Raw genomic sequence first — 18,623 nt, forward strand, 5'->3', positions numbered from 1 at the left:
AATCACCCTGTGAGGTGGGTGGGGATGAGAGAGCTCTGAGAGAGCTGTGACTGACCCAAGATCACCCCACTGGCTTCAAGCGGAGGAGTGGGGAATCAAAAATGAAGTACAAACTCCAATCAACTATATCAAACCATCCTTAATTCATAAAACCAACCTAATCTGTAAATATCTCAATGTCAAAACTAACAAAGGCAAAGTAAATACCTTTAAAGTTAGAAGAGTTTGATCTATGTATATAGTTAAATCAACAAAGTTATTTACAGTGTACGTTACTTTCTAATGTGTTAAAATAGTCTTCGTATCTGAAAATCCTATTTACTAAAAATGATCATTGAAAAAAAATACATAAGGCTGACTCCTGCAGCCCCGTAAATGCTAACAGAGTTATTTAGGTTGCTGGGCCATCGCATGGCAATGGGGTTAAAATTCGTAATTGCTTTCTTTGAAAAATGAATATGCATCTCCTGTAATTTATTTATTTAATAACAATCAGAAGTATTTTGAGTTGAGGGGGAATTACTAATCAAGCATTGTTTCTCTGAGAAAGTTAGCTTGAAAGGCAAAATGAGATTCATTATATTATATGAATATCAAATGTATTTTCAATGTCAAATGTATTTTTAGACCCAATCCTGGAACGCAGAGAGTCTCAAAATATAGAGAGGTGGGATGCCAGTTGCCTATTACAGTCTTGTGAGTTTGATTGTATTTTTTTACCATGGTTTTTAGCCGAAATTTCATGCCCAAATCTCAGTTAGAAAAAAGGCATTCGAGTCATTGGGTTCTCAGCTTGGCCTCAGTCTGATCAGGAGAGATGATTGGCTGCCGTCTCTGCCTCTGCTTATCTGCTGGTCTGTTAGAAAACAGGCCTAAGGCGATATTACTCTGATGCCTATCGAGATAACTTTTTATTGAAGCAAGATACAAAGCTGTTAATTATTTCTGTTGTTGTATGACTTTCTTATGCGAGCACGGAGAATCTTCCAAGAAAAGCCACAGGTAGAAGTGCCAAAGACTGGTTTTGGCAACCTAGTATGTGCTTTTGCAAAATGTGGGAGTAGTGGTTTCAGTTAAGATTTGTTATATTAATTGAAGCCCCGTCTCTTAACCTAAAAGGTGTGTTAACAAAAGAGAAGAAAAAGTGGACAGAAAGACTGCTCTATGAGTGTGTGTGTGTGTGTACATGCATGTAAGATGGGAATAAAAGAGCTAACAATCGTATTATAATATAATATATAGTAGAGTTGGACATTTTAATGATCATAAAAATGATTTGGTCAATCTTGGTCAAATAGAGAGAGTCAGTATGATATCAATATACATAATTATCAACCAGGCCAAATCTGAGCATACTTAAATTTATTATTTATTATTATTTATTATATTAGATTTTTAGTCCACCCTCCCGGCCAGGCGGGCTCAGGGCGGAGTACAACATTTCGAATTACATAAATACAGTTTAAAACAGATAAAACAGTATACAAATAACATTAAAACAACTTTATACAATACCGCTTCTCTTCAGATGGCGATGATAAAATACTGCTTTTCAAGTCCCGGCTCATATGTGGGGTGGTGGACAGACCTTTAGTGTGGCCAGTGGGGGCCCAGCCTAGCCTCCACCATATGCCTGGTGGAACATCTCTGTCTTACAGGCCCGGTGGAAAGATAATAAATCCCGCCGGGCCCTGGTTTCCTCAGACAAGAGAGTTCCACCAGGTCGGTGCCAGGACCAAAAAGGCCCTGGCTCTGGTCGAGGCCAGGTGGGCCTCCCTTGGGCCAGGGACCACCAACAGTTGTTTATTTGTTGAACAAAGCATCCTCTGGGGTACATATGGGGAGAGGCGGTCCTGCAGATATGCTGGGCCCAGTCCACATAGGGCTTTATAGGTCAACACCAAAACCACCACTTGAAATGCACAACCAAAAAGTGGAAAACCACCCGGGAATAGTAAATAGTTAGAAAACCTCCTTTATCTATTCAAAGTGACAGTGCTCAATCAGTGCTCATAACTATACACTCATAAATACATACCCATAAATATACAATTTCAAGTACAAAGGAATAATCCAAGAGGGACAAACCACTCCCCTTCCGTGTTTACAAAGGAATCAGGATAGCAACTCTGAGTTCAAAATGCAAGGTAAGCGCCCATGTCCTTTTCATGATATTCTAATATCTTGTCTTTTTTTCTTTTGCAGGTATCTTCAGCTTGTTTCCTGAATAAGGGACCCACGAAGATGAATGCCCAAACTGAGGCCGGCTAGAACATCAGATTTATATAAGAGAGTTAGAACCAGGAGAAGGCACGCTAGATTCTCGTGCCAGCGTGACACTCTGGGTTCAAGGAAAGAATCGAAGACTTGTATGGTGATCCGTGGTCGCCCCTGAGGAAGTCCGTGAGACGAAACCTGACGTTCTAGCCGGCCTCAGTTTGGGCATTCATCTTCGTGGATCCCTTATTCAGGAAACAAGCTGAAGATTTCTGCAAAAAGAAAAAAAGACATAAAATTACATCTAAAAAGGACATAAAAATACTGACACTTGCCTTGCATTTTGAACTCAGAGTTATTATCCTGCTCCCTTTGTAAACACGGAAGGGGAGTGGTTTGTCCCTCTTGGATTATTCCTTTGTACTTGAAATTGTATATTTATGGGTATGTATTTATGAGTGTATAGTTATGAGCACTGATTGAGCACTGTCACTTTGAATAGATAAAGGAGGTTTTCTAACTATTTACTATTCCCGGGTGGTTTTCCACTTTTTGGTTGTGCATTTCAAGTGGTGGCAGCTGCTGCCAAAGCTATGTTTTAAAAAATCTGCACAGTCTATCAAATCTCCAGTGGCCAGTCAGAAGCCCTGCTAGGTAAATGCCCCACCTGGTCTTGCTAACATTCTAAAAATACTTGGGGGTGTACCAGGAAAGGTTTCCGCAGGTGCCATCGTACCCACGGGGAGCACACTAGGGACCCCTGTCCTGGGAATTTGTTGACACGGCTGAGAATTTTTTGTTGGAACCTGCTTGCTTTCCCTTTACAGGACTACAATTCCCAGAGTTCCCTGTTCAACCCGTTTTAAATTATTTCACGTGGATTGGCTCTGTATGTTCCTCTTACTTGACCCAACAGTTTCTCACCTGATATTGTACAATCCTCTTTCCTGTCTCTTCTCCTTTCAGATCTTGTCCTGGCTCTGGAACCGACACAGCAGTATCAGATGGTGAAGGGGTTTGGTGGCTCCGTCACAGACGCCGCCTCCATAAATATCCTCTCTCTAACACCGAGTACCCAGAACAATTTGCTCCGTTCCTACTTCTCAGAGGAAGGTGAACGCTTGGGAATCGGAGGGTGGAGGCAGGACGATGAGTTGGGGGGGGGGGATATAAGGATGTAGCTGTCAGAGTTACTTCCCTCATTCCCGCCTCTGTACATACACATTTGCAGGGCTCGAGTACAACATGGTACGCACCCCTATGGCGAGCTGTGACTTCTCCACGCGGCCATATACATATGATGACTGGCCATATGACTACGAGCTCAAGAACTTCACTTTGGTTGAGGAGGACATCAAGATGAAAGTGAGCATTGTGGCGGAGCGTCTGTGCATGCATGGAAGGGGCGGGTGGTGGCAGTGAGAGGAATTGCCAGTGGGGCATGAGACGCCCAACTGTTTTGACTGCCTTTTAGATGAGACACACTGGTGACCCCACGAACAGGTCCCCTAATTTATTTCCCTTTATTTAGAAGCAGATGTGTGGTGCATGTTACTCCTTTACTCTCTTTTTGACTCTCCCCATAGCGGGCTGTCAAAGAGACTATCCAGCCACCCGCCTCTTTCTTGGCTGTCCGGGCTCCCTTTTAAGAGCGCCTCCTGGTAATGGTGAAGGCCCAGAGCTGGGCCCCAACTTACTGCAGCAAGCGCCATTACCCCAGTGGCTCACTGGAAAGGACAGTCCTGCCTTGTTCATGGGGAACTCCCCACTCCTCTCCCAGGGTGAGGAGACCTTGTGGGAAGTGTTCATGCCTCCCATTTTCCTCCCCTCACCTGCTGGGAGGGAGCTGCCTCTTGGGGCCAAAGGCAGGGCTGGGCATTCCATAACTCCACATTCCCTCAAGGAACCCCCAATATGGAGTAGATCCTTGTTGCCCTGACACCCGGGGCCAGGCACGCTTCAACACTTTTTGGGTAAGACCAGGAGAGCTAAGGTGGACTCTGGACATTAGGATATTTCTGTGTCTCTTCTGAGTCCTGCTTGAGGCAGCTTATGATGAAACTGAGGGCCAAGCTACAAGTTATGCCTGACACAGGTTGGACACTTGTCAGCTTCCCTCAAGTTTTGATGGGAAATGTAGGCAGCTTGGTGGAATGTTGGACAAGTGACAGTTGAAAAGTCCATTGGACAGCAATCGGAGAGCCAAGCTGTAAGAGCAGGACGCCTACATTTCCCATCAAAACTTGAGGGAAGCTGACAAGTGTCCAACCTGTGTCATTCGTCACTTGTAGCTTGGCCCTGTGGCACAATATGAAAAGCAAGCCAAACAGAAATCTCCCCCACGCACTCTCACACACACATCGCAAGCTGCCATTCGCTCTGGAAGGGAAGAAAGCCAGGACAATTTTACGTGGAGTCAGGCCAAGCCGCTAGCTTCTTCCCTAGTGTCCCCATTTTGGCCCTGTCTGGCTAGCAGACAGATGGTCATTAACCGTGCTCATCCTCGAGCATTCTGACTCCTTTTCTCCGCAGCTTTTCCTTTTCCTTCTCTCTCTTATATTCTGTGTTCAGTTTGGAGGAAGGCATGTTTCTCCACTGCCTGAAGTTATGATAGGTTCACCTCTACTAGAGCTGACACACTCACCTGCCAGGCCCTCCAAGATGCACAACTGTGTGCTTTGGCCAGGAGCTTCCCCTGGTCAATCTCCATGTCGGCAGACCTTCGGCAGGTCAGCAGACCATATTTATAACTGGCTGAATGTCCAATTTTATTATATATCGTAGTAAAACTGCTGTGTTTTTTATCCCCTCTTTACAGACACAGGCAGGCAGACACAGACACACACACACACACACACACACACACACACACACACACAGAGCCATCTCTATGCCCAGTATCTCCTCTCTTTTGAAACACACATTTTAGGTTAAGAGGTGGAATGTAAATCATTCCAAAAAATCTGAACTACACTGCTCCTTCTTTCTCTTCTGCATGCAGCAATATCGGATGAAGAGGAAGCAATAGCGATCATCCTTTTTTGGCAAGCCGCTGGCAGAAATTAGATTGATAAGAATGTCGTACTCTACCTTTCTCCTGAATTGGGACCTGAAGCAGTTGCGTTGTTCTTCTCACCTCTGTTTTTTTCTCTGCAGCTCTGTGGGGTAGTCTAGGCTGAGAACGTGTGACTGGTGCAAGGTCACCGAGCGCGCTTCCATGGTGGAAAAGGGATTCTAAACCTGGTTCTCCTAGAGCCTAGTCTGACACTTTAACCAGTACACCTCACTGGCTCTGACAGGTCAGGGAAGTCGAGAGTGGATTTTTTCCATTCTCTCTTCCTGAACTTTCCTGACTTCTCAGGAATAAGCTTTCGTTTCCATTGCAAAGAGCAGAAAGATGCCCCAGATCAGATGGTTCAATTCCCTCCATTTTGGTCACTGCTAACCATCACCCTGAAGCTGACGGCCAAATTTCAGACGCCTAGCTTCATTTTCTGACACATTATGCCTGCCCCATACAGACAACCTCAGGTCCCATTGCAAATAGCATGAAGGGTGGGTTTCTGAACCTAATGTAGCCCAGAAGGGTCTGATTCCCTCCATTTTTGGCACTGCAAGTCCCACCACCATCTGAACCTGAGTTTGAGACTCCTAGCTTCATTTTCTGATGATTTACATGTGCCACGGACAGACAGATTTTTTAATTTGTATTTTAATTACAATAGATTGAAATTAGCCACCTATGCAGGTGGGTTCTGGATCCTCTTCACCCCAGCTGTTCTTGGCCCATGACGTTCTTCATTAGTTCCCTTTCCGTCTCCCTGTAGATCCCTATTATCCAGCGTGCCAAGGCCATGTCTAAGAAACCCATCTCCTTGATAGCCAGTCCATGGACTTCTCCCACCTGGATGAAAACCAACAACCAGTGGACTGGGAAAGGGTCTCTGAAGGGGGAGGCAGGTGACAAAATTCACAAGACGTGGGCCAACTATTTTGTCAGGTAAATGGGCAGAGTTGAGGGGGGAGGAAGGGGTACAGTCTCTCCTGGTCAGAGGAGGTTCATCAAAGCACTTTCATCAGTCCCCAAACATTTTAAGCCTGCGGGCATATTTGGAGTTCTGACACAGTGTAGTGGACGTAGCAACAAAATGGCTGCCGCAAAATGGCTGCCACAGGAGGTGAAGCCAGCCACAAAATGGCTGCCACAGCTTACCTTCAGATTCACAGTGAAGATCCTTGTGCTGTGGAAGCAGCTTCTGCCAAAGTAATGTTTTTCAAAATCTGCCCAGCCAATCAAATCTTCAATGGCCAATCTGAAGCCTTGCTGTGCAAAAGCTCCACTGGGCCCCATCTGCTTTCTGAAACACTTGGCAGACACCGGGAAAAGTATCAGCAGGCTCAACTGTGCCCACAGTCACCATGTTGGGGACCCCTGGTCTCGGGAAATGAATATTTCTCCTGGATTGTATGTCTATGACTTGGGTGACCTGTAAAAGTCCACTGTATTTACTGAGGTCATCATTTGTGTTTCTCTCTCCCCCTGCCTTCGGAGGCAAGGTAGATAACTACAAAGGACAGGGCCTTTTTGACTGTGGCACCTCAGTTTTGGAAAGCTCTTACCCTGGCAGTTTGTCCGGTATCAGACATGCTAAACTTTCGGTTCTAAAATGTTTTTAAAAATATCAACCAACATTTCCAGTTTTTAAACTTCTCTGTCTAGAACCAGAACCCTGTATGTTGACTGAGCTGGCTCAGTCTAACCTTAGGGATTGGGCCCTACAGCTGATCTTTTGGCTGTTTGTGGCCTGACTGGCAGCTCCAGGGTTACATGTCTCTCCGCCAGTGGTTCCAGAACCACCGGCCGGCCTCTTTAAGGTGCAGCCAGCATTGGGAACATAATAGCCTCTAAAGAGGTCTGGCAGTAATAATAACAATATTTGATGTAGATACCACCCTTCAAGACAACTTAATGCCCACTCAGAGCAGTTTACAAAGTGTGTTATTATTTTCCTCATGACAATCGCCCTGTGTGGGGCTGAGAGAACTCTGAGAGAGCTGTGACTGACCCAAGGTCACCCAGTTGGCTTTAAGTGGAGGAGTGGGGAATCGAACCCTGTTCTCCAGGCTAGAGTCCTGCTGCTCATAACCACTACACCAAACTCGCACGAGACTCTCATGAGGCAGCAAAGCTGACTGCCTCATGAGAGTCCAGAAACTGTCATAGGCCTTTATAAGGGGCCAGTCGGCAGGCCAGGGAGGCATCTCCCAGAACTCTTCAGGCTTAGGAGGAAAGTCTTAGTGAAGGAGGAGGAACAACATGGTGTCAGAAACCTCCATTCATCAAGTCTGAGGTGATTTCTAGCCCCCCTCAGAGCAGTTAGAGAGACCAAAGAGAGCTCCAATCCTGCAGGCCGGAGCCTTCTGTGGGCTTAGTTAGGATCTTGAACATGGACTTTCAGGTTCCTTAGGATACTTGTGGATTCAGGTCTCAGACGTCTCCTTAGGCTCAAGAAGGAATATATCCTAATAGATACATGGATGAGGTGCCCTGGCCTGGATAGCCCAGGCTAGCCCTATCTTGGAAGCTAAGCAGGGTCAGCCTTGGTTACTACTTGGATGGGAGACCACCAAGGAAGTCCAAGATTGCTATACAGAGGCTTCTGCCATTGGATAGGCCTGATGTAAATGCTAGAAGCTTGCTCCTCTGCCTGTTTTATCTTTATCTGGTCCACAGGGCAGTACCTGATGCAGTTCAGGCTCCAGCTTCCCTAGCAACAGCTAAATTTCTCTAGAGTGCAGTATCTGCTCAAAGTATTTTCATTGGAAGCAGAAAGATCCCTAGGCTAACGTACAAGCCACTGGGTTTCTTAGAGAAGAGACAAGGTCTCTTTAGCAGAAGAATACATCCTCTAGGATGTATTCACATCTGGATGTAGCTGCCTGTGGTCCCATCCCAGCATGGCACCAGCAGAATGTTTTAGATCTGTAAATGTACATGAGATGTTCGGAAATGGTGAAGGTAGGCAAAATGCAGACCACCGTCTTTTGTTCCCTACTGGAGCTTAAAGCAGGTGGAGGTAGGAGTAGGGTTTTTGATCACGGAACCAGTTTGCTTGTGTGTGGGTTTAACCCTCCCTTCCACTTCCCTAACACCACGGCCCCAGTTCAAATCACGGGGCTGACTGTTTGCAGTTAAATTACATGTCAGGAGAATTTGGTGATGGATGTCCATGCCATGTCAAATATGGCTTTAAGGTGTCTAGGTTTGTGGGCCTACAGGCCAGAGTTTTCAACCCTTAGCCCTAAACTAGCTAAATTAGCTAATGAAAATAATTATTTTTAAAACAAAATTTAAGTCTAGTAGCACCACAGAATTTCCCAGTGTATAAGATTTTGCAGGTCAAAGCTCACTTTGTCAGATACGATGACAGCAAGTTTGGTGTAGTGGTTAAGAGCAGGAGGACTCTAATCTGGAGAGCCAGGTTTGATTCTCCACTCCTCCGCTTGAAGCCAGCGGGGTGACCTTGGGTCAGTCACAGCTCTCTCAGAGCTCTCTCAGCCCCACCCACCTCACAGGGCGAATGTCCTGAGCAGAATAATGGCACACTTTGCTTGATTCCGCACACATTGGATAATGCACTTCCAATGCACTTTATCAATCGTTTGAGGTGGATTTTTTGTTCCGCACACAAAAAAATCTGTTCCAAATGATCTATAAAGAGGATTGGAAGTGCATTATCCAACGTGTGCGGAATCATCATTTGTAAACCACTCTGAGTGGGGATTAAGTTATCCTGAAGGGTGATATATAAATCAAATTTTATTGTTTTTATTTTTATTGAAGTCAGCTTTGACTCACGATAGCTGGAAAATGTGGTGGTCTCTAACATGTTGCTGGGCTCAACTTTTGTTCTACCCACCTAAAATTATTGATTTAATGCCTCAAATCAGGATGCTATCACATTTATCTTTCCGATTTTTATCCCACTGTATTATAATTCTGTTATTTATTATGTTTTTTAAAAAAAATCTGAGCCTTCTCCCAGGACCTCAGGGCAGCATTCATGAATGGTCTCTCCTCAGTTTTTATCCTTTGAAATGAGTCAGGCCAGGAGCAGGCAACTGAAACGATATGAAGGCATTTAAAAAGTGCAGGACGTCTACCTGTAAGAAGTTGGTGTGCCAGCAAACAGAGAGGAAATGAGGGCTGTACTTGGCCAAACATGCTTAGAGGCTCTAGTGGTACTGCCTGCATCTCAGAGATTCACCTTGGACATGGCTGGAGGCTGTGCAGGCCTGAGAGACGATGACTGGCATAAGCCATGCCTGTTGTCTTTTCCCACATTGCTGGACCCAACAGGCCAGTGACTTGGCTGCTTGGGCAGAGATCTGGCCCTGGGTGCCAAGCAAAATGGTCCAGTAAGCTGCTGTTGGCATGCATGTCAGAGGGTTGTCTACCCCATGACTGCCCCAAGTCCACCTGGTGAGCTTGATGAACAGGCCTTAAGTCCCCCTGGTCCTACTCCACATTGTCAGAACCAAACAAATCCCTGTTTATGAGTTGTATCTAAAAAGAGACAATATGGAAGAAAAGGGGGAAGGACTTAAAAGCAATAAGAAAATGGGAAGGAGGGGTGGAAGTTAAGAGTTTCAGGAGAAGAGAGGTTTGTTTTTAAACCATTGGAAAGGGGAGTGGTGTGGTTGTTGGAAGGTGGCAAGTTCCAAGTTCCAACGCAAAGCATCAGCCAGAGGAAGGGAGGGGGCTGAAAAACAAAAATAGTGACCCAAGGTCTAGCTAAGAGGAAAGCCTCAGCGAAGGGGGAAGGCAAATGGGAAAGGAGAAAGAATGGAATATAAGAGATTTAAGACAAAAAAGCAGTAATGTAGTCATGAAAGTCAAGAAAAGGCATATGAGATAGGAGAAAAGTGAGCAAAATGAGGTACGGGGGGGGGGAAACTGAACGAGTTGAGAACAAAGAAGAGAGGGGGGCAAATCTGGAAGAATAGAATGATGACCGTTAAGACAGGGAGGTGTGACCGAAAAGAGCAATGTCTTTGCAATAGGAGACCCCCCCCACCTCCCAAAGTCTTATTGACTCCCTCCTTTTCTCCCACCCTCCCAAGGTTCCTTGATGAGTATGCCAAGCACAATCTGACGTTCTGGGCGGTAACAGCTGAGAACGAGCCTACCGCTGGATTGATCAGAAATTATCCTTTCCAGTGCTTGGGGTTCACCCCTGAGCAGCAGCGTGACTTCATCGCGCTAGATCTGGGCCCCGCCTTGGCGAACAGCTCTCACAAGGATATCCGCCTCATCGTTTTGGACGATAACCGAGTGCATCTGCCTTTCTGGGCAAAGGTGGTGAGTACCACAGGTTATTTGTATGCAGTCGTTCTATAAGGACAGGGAAGGGGAGCGGAAAACCAGCTTCTGGAACGCAGCTTTAAAAAGCACAAGAAGTGGCAGCACAAGAAGAAGAAAAAGCAGCAGCACAAGAAGCAGCAGCCGCAGCACAAAAAGAAAAGGCAGCAGCACAAGAAGCAGCAGCAGCACAAGAAGAAGCAGTACAAGAAGAAAAAGCAGCAGCAGCACAAGAAAAAGAAGCAGCACAAGAAGAAAAAGTAGCAGCAGCACAAGAAAAAGAAGCAGTACAAGAAGAAAAAGCAGCAGCACAAGAAGAAAAAGTAGCAGCACAAGAAGAAGCAGCAGCACAAGAAGAAAAAGCAGCAGCACAAGAAGAAAAAGTAGCAGCACAAGAAGAAGCAGCAGCACAAGAAGAAGCAGTACAAGAAGAAAAAGCAGCAGCAGCACAAGAAAAAGAAGCAGTACAAGAAGAAAAAGCAGCAGCAGCACAAGAAAAAGAAGCAGTACAAGAAGAAAAGGCAGCAGCACAAGAAGCAGCAGCAGCACAAGAAGAAGCAGTACAAGAAGAAAAAGCAGCAGCAGCACAAGAAAAAGAAGCAGCACAAGAAGAAAAAGTAGCAGCAGCACAAGAAAAAGAAGCAGCACAAGAAGAAAAAGTAGCAGCAGCACAAGAAAAAGAAGCAGTACAAGAAGAAAAAGCAGCAGCACAAGAAGAAAAAGTAGCAGCACAAGAAAAAGCAGCAGCACAAGAAGAAAAAGCAGCAGCACAAGAAGAAAAAGTAGCAGTACAAGAAGAAGCAGCAGCACAAGAAGAAGCAGTACAAGAAGAAAAAGCAGCAGCAGCACAAGAAAAAGAAGCAGTACAAGAAGAAAAAGCAGCAGCACAAGAAGAAAAAGTAGCAGCACAAGAAGAAGCAGCAGCACAAGAAGAAAAAGCAGCAGCACAAGAAGAAGCAGCAGCACAAGAAGAAGCAGTACAAGAAGAAAAAGCAGCAGCACAAGAAGCAGTAGCAGCACAAAAAGAAAAAGCAGCAGCACAAGAAGAAACAGCACAAGAAGAAGAAAAAGCAGCAGCAGCACAAGAAGAAGGAGAATCAACAAGTTTCTAGTCCAGTCAGTAGGTGATGTGAAAGGCCTTGACCTGAAACCTTGGAGAGCTGATTGCTAGTCTGAGTAGGCAATACTGGCTTTGACGGACCAAGGGTCTGAGTCTGTATAAGGCGACTTCATGTATGTTTACGTACAGTGCATATAGTCAAGTGGTGAGACGCAGGGCTCCAATGCCTTGTGGGGGTCCATTGACCAGTAGGGACCATTTTGAACACATGACAGAAAAGTAGTATATAAGTAATTTAACTAAATAAATGCCAAATAGTTTTTTAAAAGCAGGTTACATTAGGTAAAGGATGTTTGCCTAACTGGCCAAACGGGCTCTCTAAGTAGTTCTTAGTGGCTCTTGGTTATGGTCTGCCTCTCCTTGCTGTGCTTAGTCACTGCACTTTCTCTTCCCTTCTCAAACTTCCCCCTCCTGTAGAAACATTTCCTGTTTAAGGTTTGATTTCCTGGGATTTAAGCACCTTGGCACATCCTTTCTTTCTTTGCCCAGGTACTGAGTGAGGACAGCCAAGCTCGTCGCTACATCCACGGCATTGGCCTTCATTGGTACCTGGACTTCATTGCCCCCATCGACGATACGGTTGGAATTACCCACCGTCTCTTCCCTGACTACTTTCTTCTGTTCACTGAGGCGTGTACCGGCTCACAGTTCTGGGAGAGGGACGTGATCCTCGGAAGCTGGGATCGGGGGAATCAATATAGCCGGAGCATCCTGGCGGTACGAGTTACAGCAGGGGAAGAGAAGGGAAACAGCCCGGCTTGGCTTTCACTGCTCACTTCCTCTCTGTCTAATCCTGGCCCTTTCACCTCCCTCCCCGTAGAACCTTAACCACAATGTCATAGGCTGGATGGACTGGAATCTGGCCCTGGACTTGGAAGGAGGTCCCAATTGGGTTAAGAACTATGTGGACAGCTCCATCATTGTCGACGTGGCCAGTGACACTTTCTACAAGCAGCCCATGTTCTACCACATAGGGCACTTTAGGTGAGGCTGAGCAACGTGTTGGAGTGCCAGGAAATGGGACAGAGAAGTAGAATATGGAAACATGTAAATGCAGAGTTTGCTTAATAGACACGGTTGTACTGTAATTGTAGAACCTGGGTTGCTTTGGGGATTTTGGCCATCAGGGACACGATGCATGCAATAGAGACTCTTTCAGTAATGTCCGCAAGTTAGGAACAGCTACGCAGGAAGGTCTCCCAGCCACTTCACACAACATGAGCCAGTGGTGTGTGTAGTGGTTAGAGCAGCGTTCCCCAACGTGGTACTCAAGGGCACCTTTGCACCCGCCAACTTCTTTCCTGGTGCCTGCCAAGTGTTTTTAGAAAGTGGGTGGGGCCAGGTGGTTCTTTTGCCAAACATGACTTCTGATTGGCCATGGGAGATTTGATTGGCTGTGCACGTTTTTAAAAAATCTTGGTTTGGCAGAAGCTGCCTCCACAGCACAAAGATCTTCACTGTGTCACGGAAGGTAAGCTGTGGTAGCCATATTGTGGCTGGCTCCACCTCCTGGTATGAGCTTTCAGGAGTCACAGCTCAGGTATCTTCTTCAGGTGTCTGAAGAAGCGAGCCGAGACTCACGAAAGTTCATATCTTGCCAGAAATTTTGTTAGTCTTATAGGTGCTACTGGGCTCCTGCTCTTTTCTCCTGCCACAGACAGACTAACATGGCTACCCATCTTGATGCAAAATGGAATTACTCAAGGATGGAGGGCTGTATTGTCACAGATACAGTCAAATAGATCCTTGTAGTGCTTTTTTCCTTAAAAAAGAAGAAGAGGTGCTGGTACTCCCCTGTCAGCCCAAGTCCCAAATGCCCAAGGGGTGCCGGAACTATGAAACATGAACAACAGTCAACAATTCAGGAAGTAAATATATTAAACTGTAAATCCATTTCATGCAAAGTGCTAACATTCTAAGTAGCAATAAATATATTTTAAATATATTTTCTCAAATTACGTACAAATAATACAAAGCATTAATATATACACATACTCCCATCGGCTGTTAGAGTAATGAATTGCACATAACCAGTATCATCTAATCATAACACGCCCGGAAGGATAAGGCTGTGTGAGTCTCTGTAGAATGCAAGTCCCTTTCCAAGGCCCGTGGTGATAAGTGATACGTGTTCCAAGTCTCAAAGCATGTAATCCTCAATTCAACGATGCTGTATAAGGTCGGTGGGTAAAAATTTCCTACTTTATATCTTATCCAAGACGTTTCATTAATTCCCCCTGAAAAACAGCCATGGATTCTTGTAATTAAACTGGAATTCAGAAGTTGTGGAATGTGGGATGAGGGGCCAAGCTACAAGTGATGAATGACACTTGAACGGTAAGTGGATTGAGTGAAGGGCAAGTGAACAGGGAGAAATACACTTGCCGTTCAAGTGTCATTTGTCACTTGTAGCTTGGCCCGAGGACAAGGGGACAGGATCATGGAAACCCACTCGTCCTAGCTTAAACTCGGCACTTCTCTCTGTCGTGTAGTTGACGGGCTCTCTCTTTCACTTCTTTTTTGCAGCAAGTTTATCCCCGAGGGTTCCCAGCGTGTGGGCTTGACCATCCTGCAGAAATGTCTCACGTGCAGTTTGGAGCACGTGGCTGTGATCCGTCCCGATGGGGTTGCTGTGGTCGTCGTCCTCAATCGGTGAGTTACGCGGATGGGTCTCATAACAGGTCACGGCATTCACATACTTCTTAGTTCAGAATTTCTATGAGAGAGATGACAATTCCTTTATACTGCTGAACAAAGGCAAGGCACATTGTTTGGCCCTTGGGGGCCCCTCCCTATGACTTAGGGGGAGGGAGGAAGCAGCAATTCAGCCTACGACCAAGAGGCTTCCAGAGGAGAAGCTTACCCTCCCCTGCGGTGGGTTGGAGTGCCTCCTCTCTGTTGCTCTCAGATAGGTGGTTAGCCAAACCAGACCAGAAAGTGGGTGGGAGATGATTGCAGGTAGATCTTGGGTGCCTGCAAGGATAAAATCTTTCCTCGGGAGAATCCACTACCCCGTGCAGCCTTCAACCCAGCCCAGATCTCTTTTTCTCCAGATCCCTCCCCACCTGTTATTCTGCTTCATCCCTCTAAAGCCCTGCATCACACCTAGGATGCAATCCTGGACATGCTTACCTGGCCGTGAAGAAAACATAAGACTTTCTTCTGAGTAAGGAATTGCGAACCGTGGGTCTCCCTGCTGGCTGAGAAATTCTTGCCAGCCAGTTATCGAGCCCATAGGCAGTGCCATCCTAAGGAGAGTTACACCCTTCTAAGCTCATTGACTTCAACTGGAATTAGAAGGGCATAGCTCTTTTTAGGATTGTACCCTAAAGGTCTCATTCATATAGAACTGAGCATTGTCGAAGCTTCCTTTGGATAAGAGATCTCAGGTATTTCCTCTGAGAGCCCGTTTTGTGTTGTGGTTAAGAGCAGCAGGACTCTAATCTGGAAAGCCAGGTTTGATTCCTCACTCCTCTGCTTGAAGCCAGCTGGGTGACCTTGGGTCGGTCACAGCTCTTTCAGAGCTCTCTCATCCCCACCTACCTCACAGGGTGATTGTTGTGAGGATAATAATAACATACTTTGTCAACCGCTCTGAGTGAGTGTTAAGTCATCCCGAAGGGCGGTATATAAATCAAATGTTGTTATTATGATTGTATTTGCTTTCTTTGCAAATGTACAAGGCAAAACATTGCAAGCAGAGACTTCTTTAGAGGGCAGCGTATCTATCAAGAGAGCTTCCCCTCCAACTGGGGCTCTAAATGCATTGGCTTGGATCCTGCGAACAAGTTCTGCGTGCGCTAGATAGTCTCTGCCACAAAGCGTGCTTCCTCTTATGCCAGGATCTTCCATATGTGCAAAGTCAATGGTTTTTGATGAGCGTTTGGACAAATGGACATGTTAGTGGAAAGGGAAGCACGCTTTGCAGCAGGAGCTCGCGCATAGGATCCAAGCCTTCGTCTCTGCTGTTGTTCAGATGCGCCTTTCTCAGATACCTGGCAGGCTCCCACCTCTGCAGTTGCCGAGAAGCATTCACACTCTTCGTGTGCGATCTTTTTTATTTTCAGTAAAAAGAATCATGTACATGTACTCCTGTATACATTCTATGATAAGGAAAGGGAATACAGCAGAATAACAACAAATTGAGGCGGGAAGACCGCATGGTATAGCCGGATCTCATCAAATCTCAGAAGCAGGGTTGATACTTGGGATACCACCCAGGAAGACTCTGCAGAACAAGGCAATGGCAAACCACCTCTGCTTTTCACTTGCCTTGAAAGCCCCAGCAGGGGGGGTCACCATAAGTCAGTTGTGACTTGATGGCACTTTACAGACACACAACAGCAGGTTGAGTCATTTCTGATAGCTTTTATGTTTCCAGATCTATAAGTGAATATAACCGAAATAAGGTCTTTTATCTTATATATGTTAACGCCCCCCCCCCAACTCAACTTCCATTCTTTGATCATCAATCTTGGAAAACAGTTTCGAACGTAATTATCTCAGTGAGATAAGAGGTTCGTAAGTAATTATTAAGTTTTTGAAGTTCAGTGACGTGGCCAGACTATAAAAAAGATAAACATCAGCTTACACCAGTTTACTGTCTAAGCATTCATGCTGTTTTGCCATCGCACTGCCTACTCAGTCGGAGGAGCAAATGATGAGGGCTGGCTGGGGCAGCACGGCCTGGTGATGCTGTGAGCCAGTTCCCTTAGCTGCAGGCACTAGGGGCCAGGTCTTAATGGCCCATATAATTGTTTGAGTTCTCCTGCTAGACCCACTCTGGTAGATAGGGTGGGGTATGCAGAGGGGTAGTGGGTTTGGAGAAATCAGCATTGGTAATGAGACAGGAAGCCTAGATCTCAGTTCAGTCCAGGTGGATGCATTGTCTTGAGCTTCGGTATCCGTTGCAATTCAGAGAAACTTCCCTCTGCATACTCCACCCTATCCGTTCATGCCTGCTATTGTCATTCACCTTCTTTTGTCATTTACCTGCTATTGTCATTCAGCATCTGAAATCACTCCACTCACCAAGATAAAAAGACAGATGGACTCACATTCTAGCTGTATCTGAAGAAGTGAGCTGTGACTCACGAAAGCTCACACCCTACCACAAATTTTGTTAGTCTTGCAGATGATACTGGGCTCTTGCTTTTTTCTACATCTGCCCAAAGTTCTGGTGAAGGGCCATCAAGTCGCAGCCAACTTATGGCAATCCCATAGAGTTTTTTAAGGCCAGAGATGTTCAAGTGGTGGTTTGCCATTGCCTGCCAACGCATAGCAACCCTGGACTTCCTTGGAAGTCACCCATCTAAGGGCTCACCAGGGTTGACCCTGCTTAGCTTCTGAGATCTGATGAGATCAGACTTGCCTGGGCTATCCGCGTGAAGATGGCAAAATTGACCTTACCCCAGATTCCCTCTGAAATAAAACCATTTTATGAGCCTTCCTGAAGCGATTGAAGGCATTCTCCAAACCCAGCTACTGAAGAGCTGGGGAGCTGCTGCTAATCAAAGTAAATAATATGAAGCTGTCTTTATAAGACAGCTCGGGAAAAGTTTAGTAAAATAATTCCTAATTTTCTTTGCCAGCCATTGCAGAGTTGGCACAAAAAGCATTCAACCTGGCACTGAAATATTTGACTGCTAAGTGCCTTGGAAGCTGCAATATTTTTTCTACCTTGGTGTTATACCCTGGTTTGTTTTTGGGTGGTTCCCCATCCCTGGAAGGAAAAGGGAAGCTATTGGACTCTGCCCCTCTCCCCACTGCAGCATGGCCAGTTTGGTGTAGTGGTTAAGAGCGCGGGACTCTAATCTGGAGAGCCGGGTTTGATTCCCCACTCCTCCGCTTGAAGCCAGCTAGGTGACATTGGGTCAGTCACAGCTCTCTCGGAGCTCTCTCAGCCCCACCCACCTCACAGGGTGATTGTCGTGAAGATAATAATAATATACTTTGTAAACCAGTCTGAGTGGGTGTTAAGTTGTCCTGAAGGGCGGTATATAAATTGAGGGTTGTTGTTGTTGTTGTTAAGGCTCTGCCATTTCTGTTGTTCTTTGCCCTTCTTCTCCAGGTCTGGAAAGAGTGTCACCTTTGGACTTTCTGATTCGGTTGGCCTGATTGTGACCAGCATTCCTGCCAATTCCATCCAGACATACTTGTGGAGGCGTGAATGAGGAGGAAGCCATGGGAAGAAGTCTTACGCTGTACGGAGAAAAATTCTGAGCCACACTCAGTGTGCCTCCTGCCCGATATGCCACTTGGTAACTGTGGCCTTGTTCAGTGGACTTGAACAGGCCTAACTGGGGCATATTTCACACTGTCTGTTTGAAAATCAAGTGCTGAAGTAGTTACTCCAAGCTGAGCAGCAATACCTTGGTTTCTGCTGTGCTTTTGCCAAGAGCCCTCAGCGTTGGAAGGAAGGGTGTGATACGCGTTTTTGCACGTCTCTGGAACAAACCAGCTTTGCTAGTAGGCCTTAGAGCATCCTGACCCTCAAAAGTGAAGTAGGCCCCACTGGATGGGGCGATGGGTCTACCGTGGTCTCTTTGCCCACTGGTTGGGAGTCTACTGTTCTTATTTGTTATTCCTTTTCTCATTAAATAGAATCCCTGTCTCCCTCTCTTTTGTCTGTTGCCCTGCCTCAGGGAAGGGGTTCTCAATCTTTTTTGTGGGCACATTTGGAATTCTGACACAGTGTGGAGGGTGCAGTCACAAAATGGCTGCCACAAAATGGCTGCTGCAGGAGACTCAGCCAGCCACAAAATGGCTGCTGCATCTTACCTTCAGTCACACAATGAACATTCTTGTGTTGTGGAAGCAGGTTCTGCCAAAGCAATGTTTCTAAAAATCTGCACAGCCAATCAAATATTGAATGGCCAATCAGAAGGCCTGCTAGGCAAAAGCCCCACCCACTTTCTAAAAACA

At 45.9% G+C, this 18,623-nt stretch overlaps 1 protein-coding gene across 3 annotated transcripts in view; it reads left to right on the plus strand.

The window, feature by feature from the left end:
* Window positions 1–18,318, plus strand: part of LOC129329083 (lysosomal acid glucosylceramidase-like) — a 58,201-nt gene extending 39,883 nt beyond the window's left edge. For 2 of the 3 annotated variants that reach the window (XM_054978513.1, XM_054978505.1), the window contains exons 4-11: window positions 3,184–3,330; window positions 3,449–3,582; window positions 6,045–6,217; window positions 10,342–10,579; window positions 12,189–12,416; window positions 12,520–12,683; window positions 14,226–14,351; window positions 17,770–18,318. In XM_054978513.1, the coding sequence (XP_054834488.1) occupies window positions 3,184–3,330; window positions 3,449–3,582; window positions 6,045–6,217; window positions 10,342–10,579; window positions 12,189–12,416; window positions 12,520–12,683; window positions 14,226–14,351; window positions 17,770–17,872 (1,313 nt within the window). In that variant the 3' untranslated portion in view covers window positions 17,873–18,318. The remainder of the gene's footprint in view (window positions 1–3,183; window positions 3,331–3,448; window positions 3,583–6,044; window positions 6,218–10,341; window positions 10,580–12,188; window positions 12,417–12,519; window positions 12,684–14,225; window positions 14,352–17,769) is intronic. The other variant, XM_054978520.1, reaches the window with a different exon arrangement.
* Window positions 18,319–18,623: the final 305 nt, after the last annotated feature.

Source organism: Eublepharis macularius, chromosome 1, assembly GCF_028583425.1.
Source record: "Eublepharis macularius isolate TG4126 chromosome 1, MPM_Emac_v1.0, whole genome shotgun sequence".
NCBI classification, from domain to species: domain Eukaryota; kingdom Metazoa; phylum Chordata; class Lepidosauria; order Squamata; family Eublepharidae; genus Eublepharis; species Eublepharis macularius.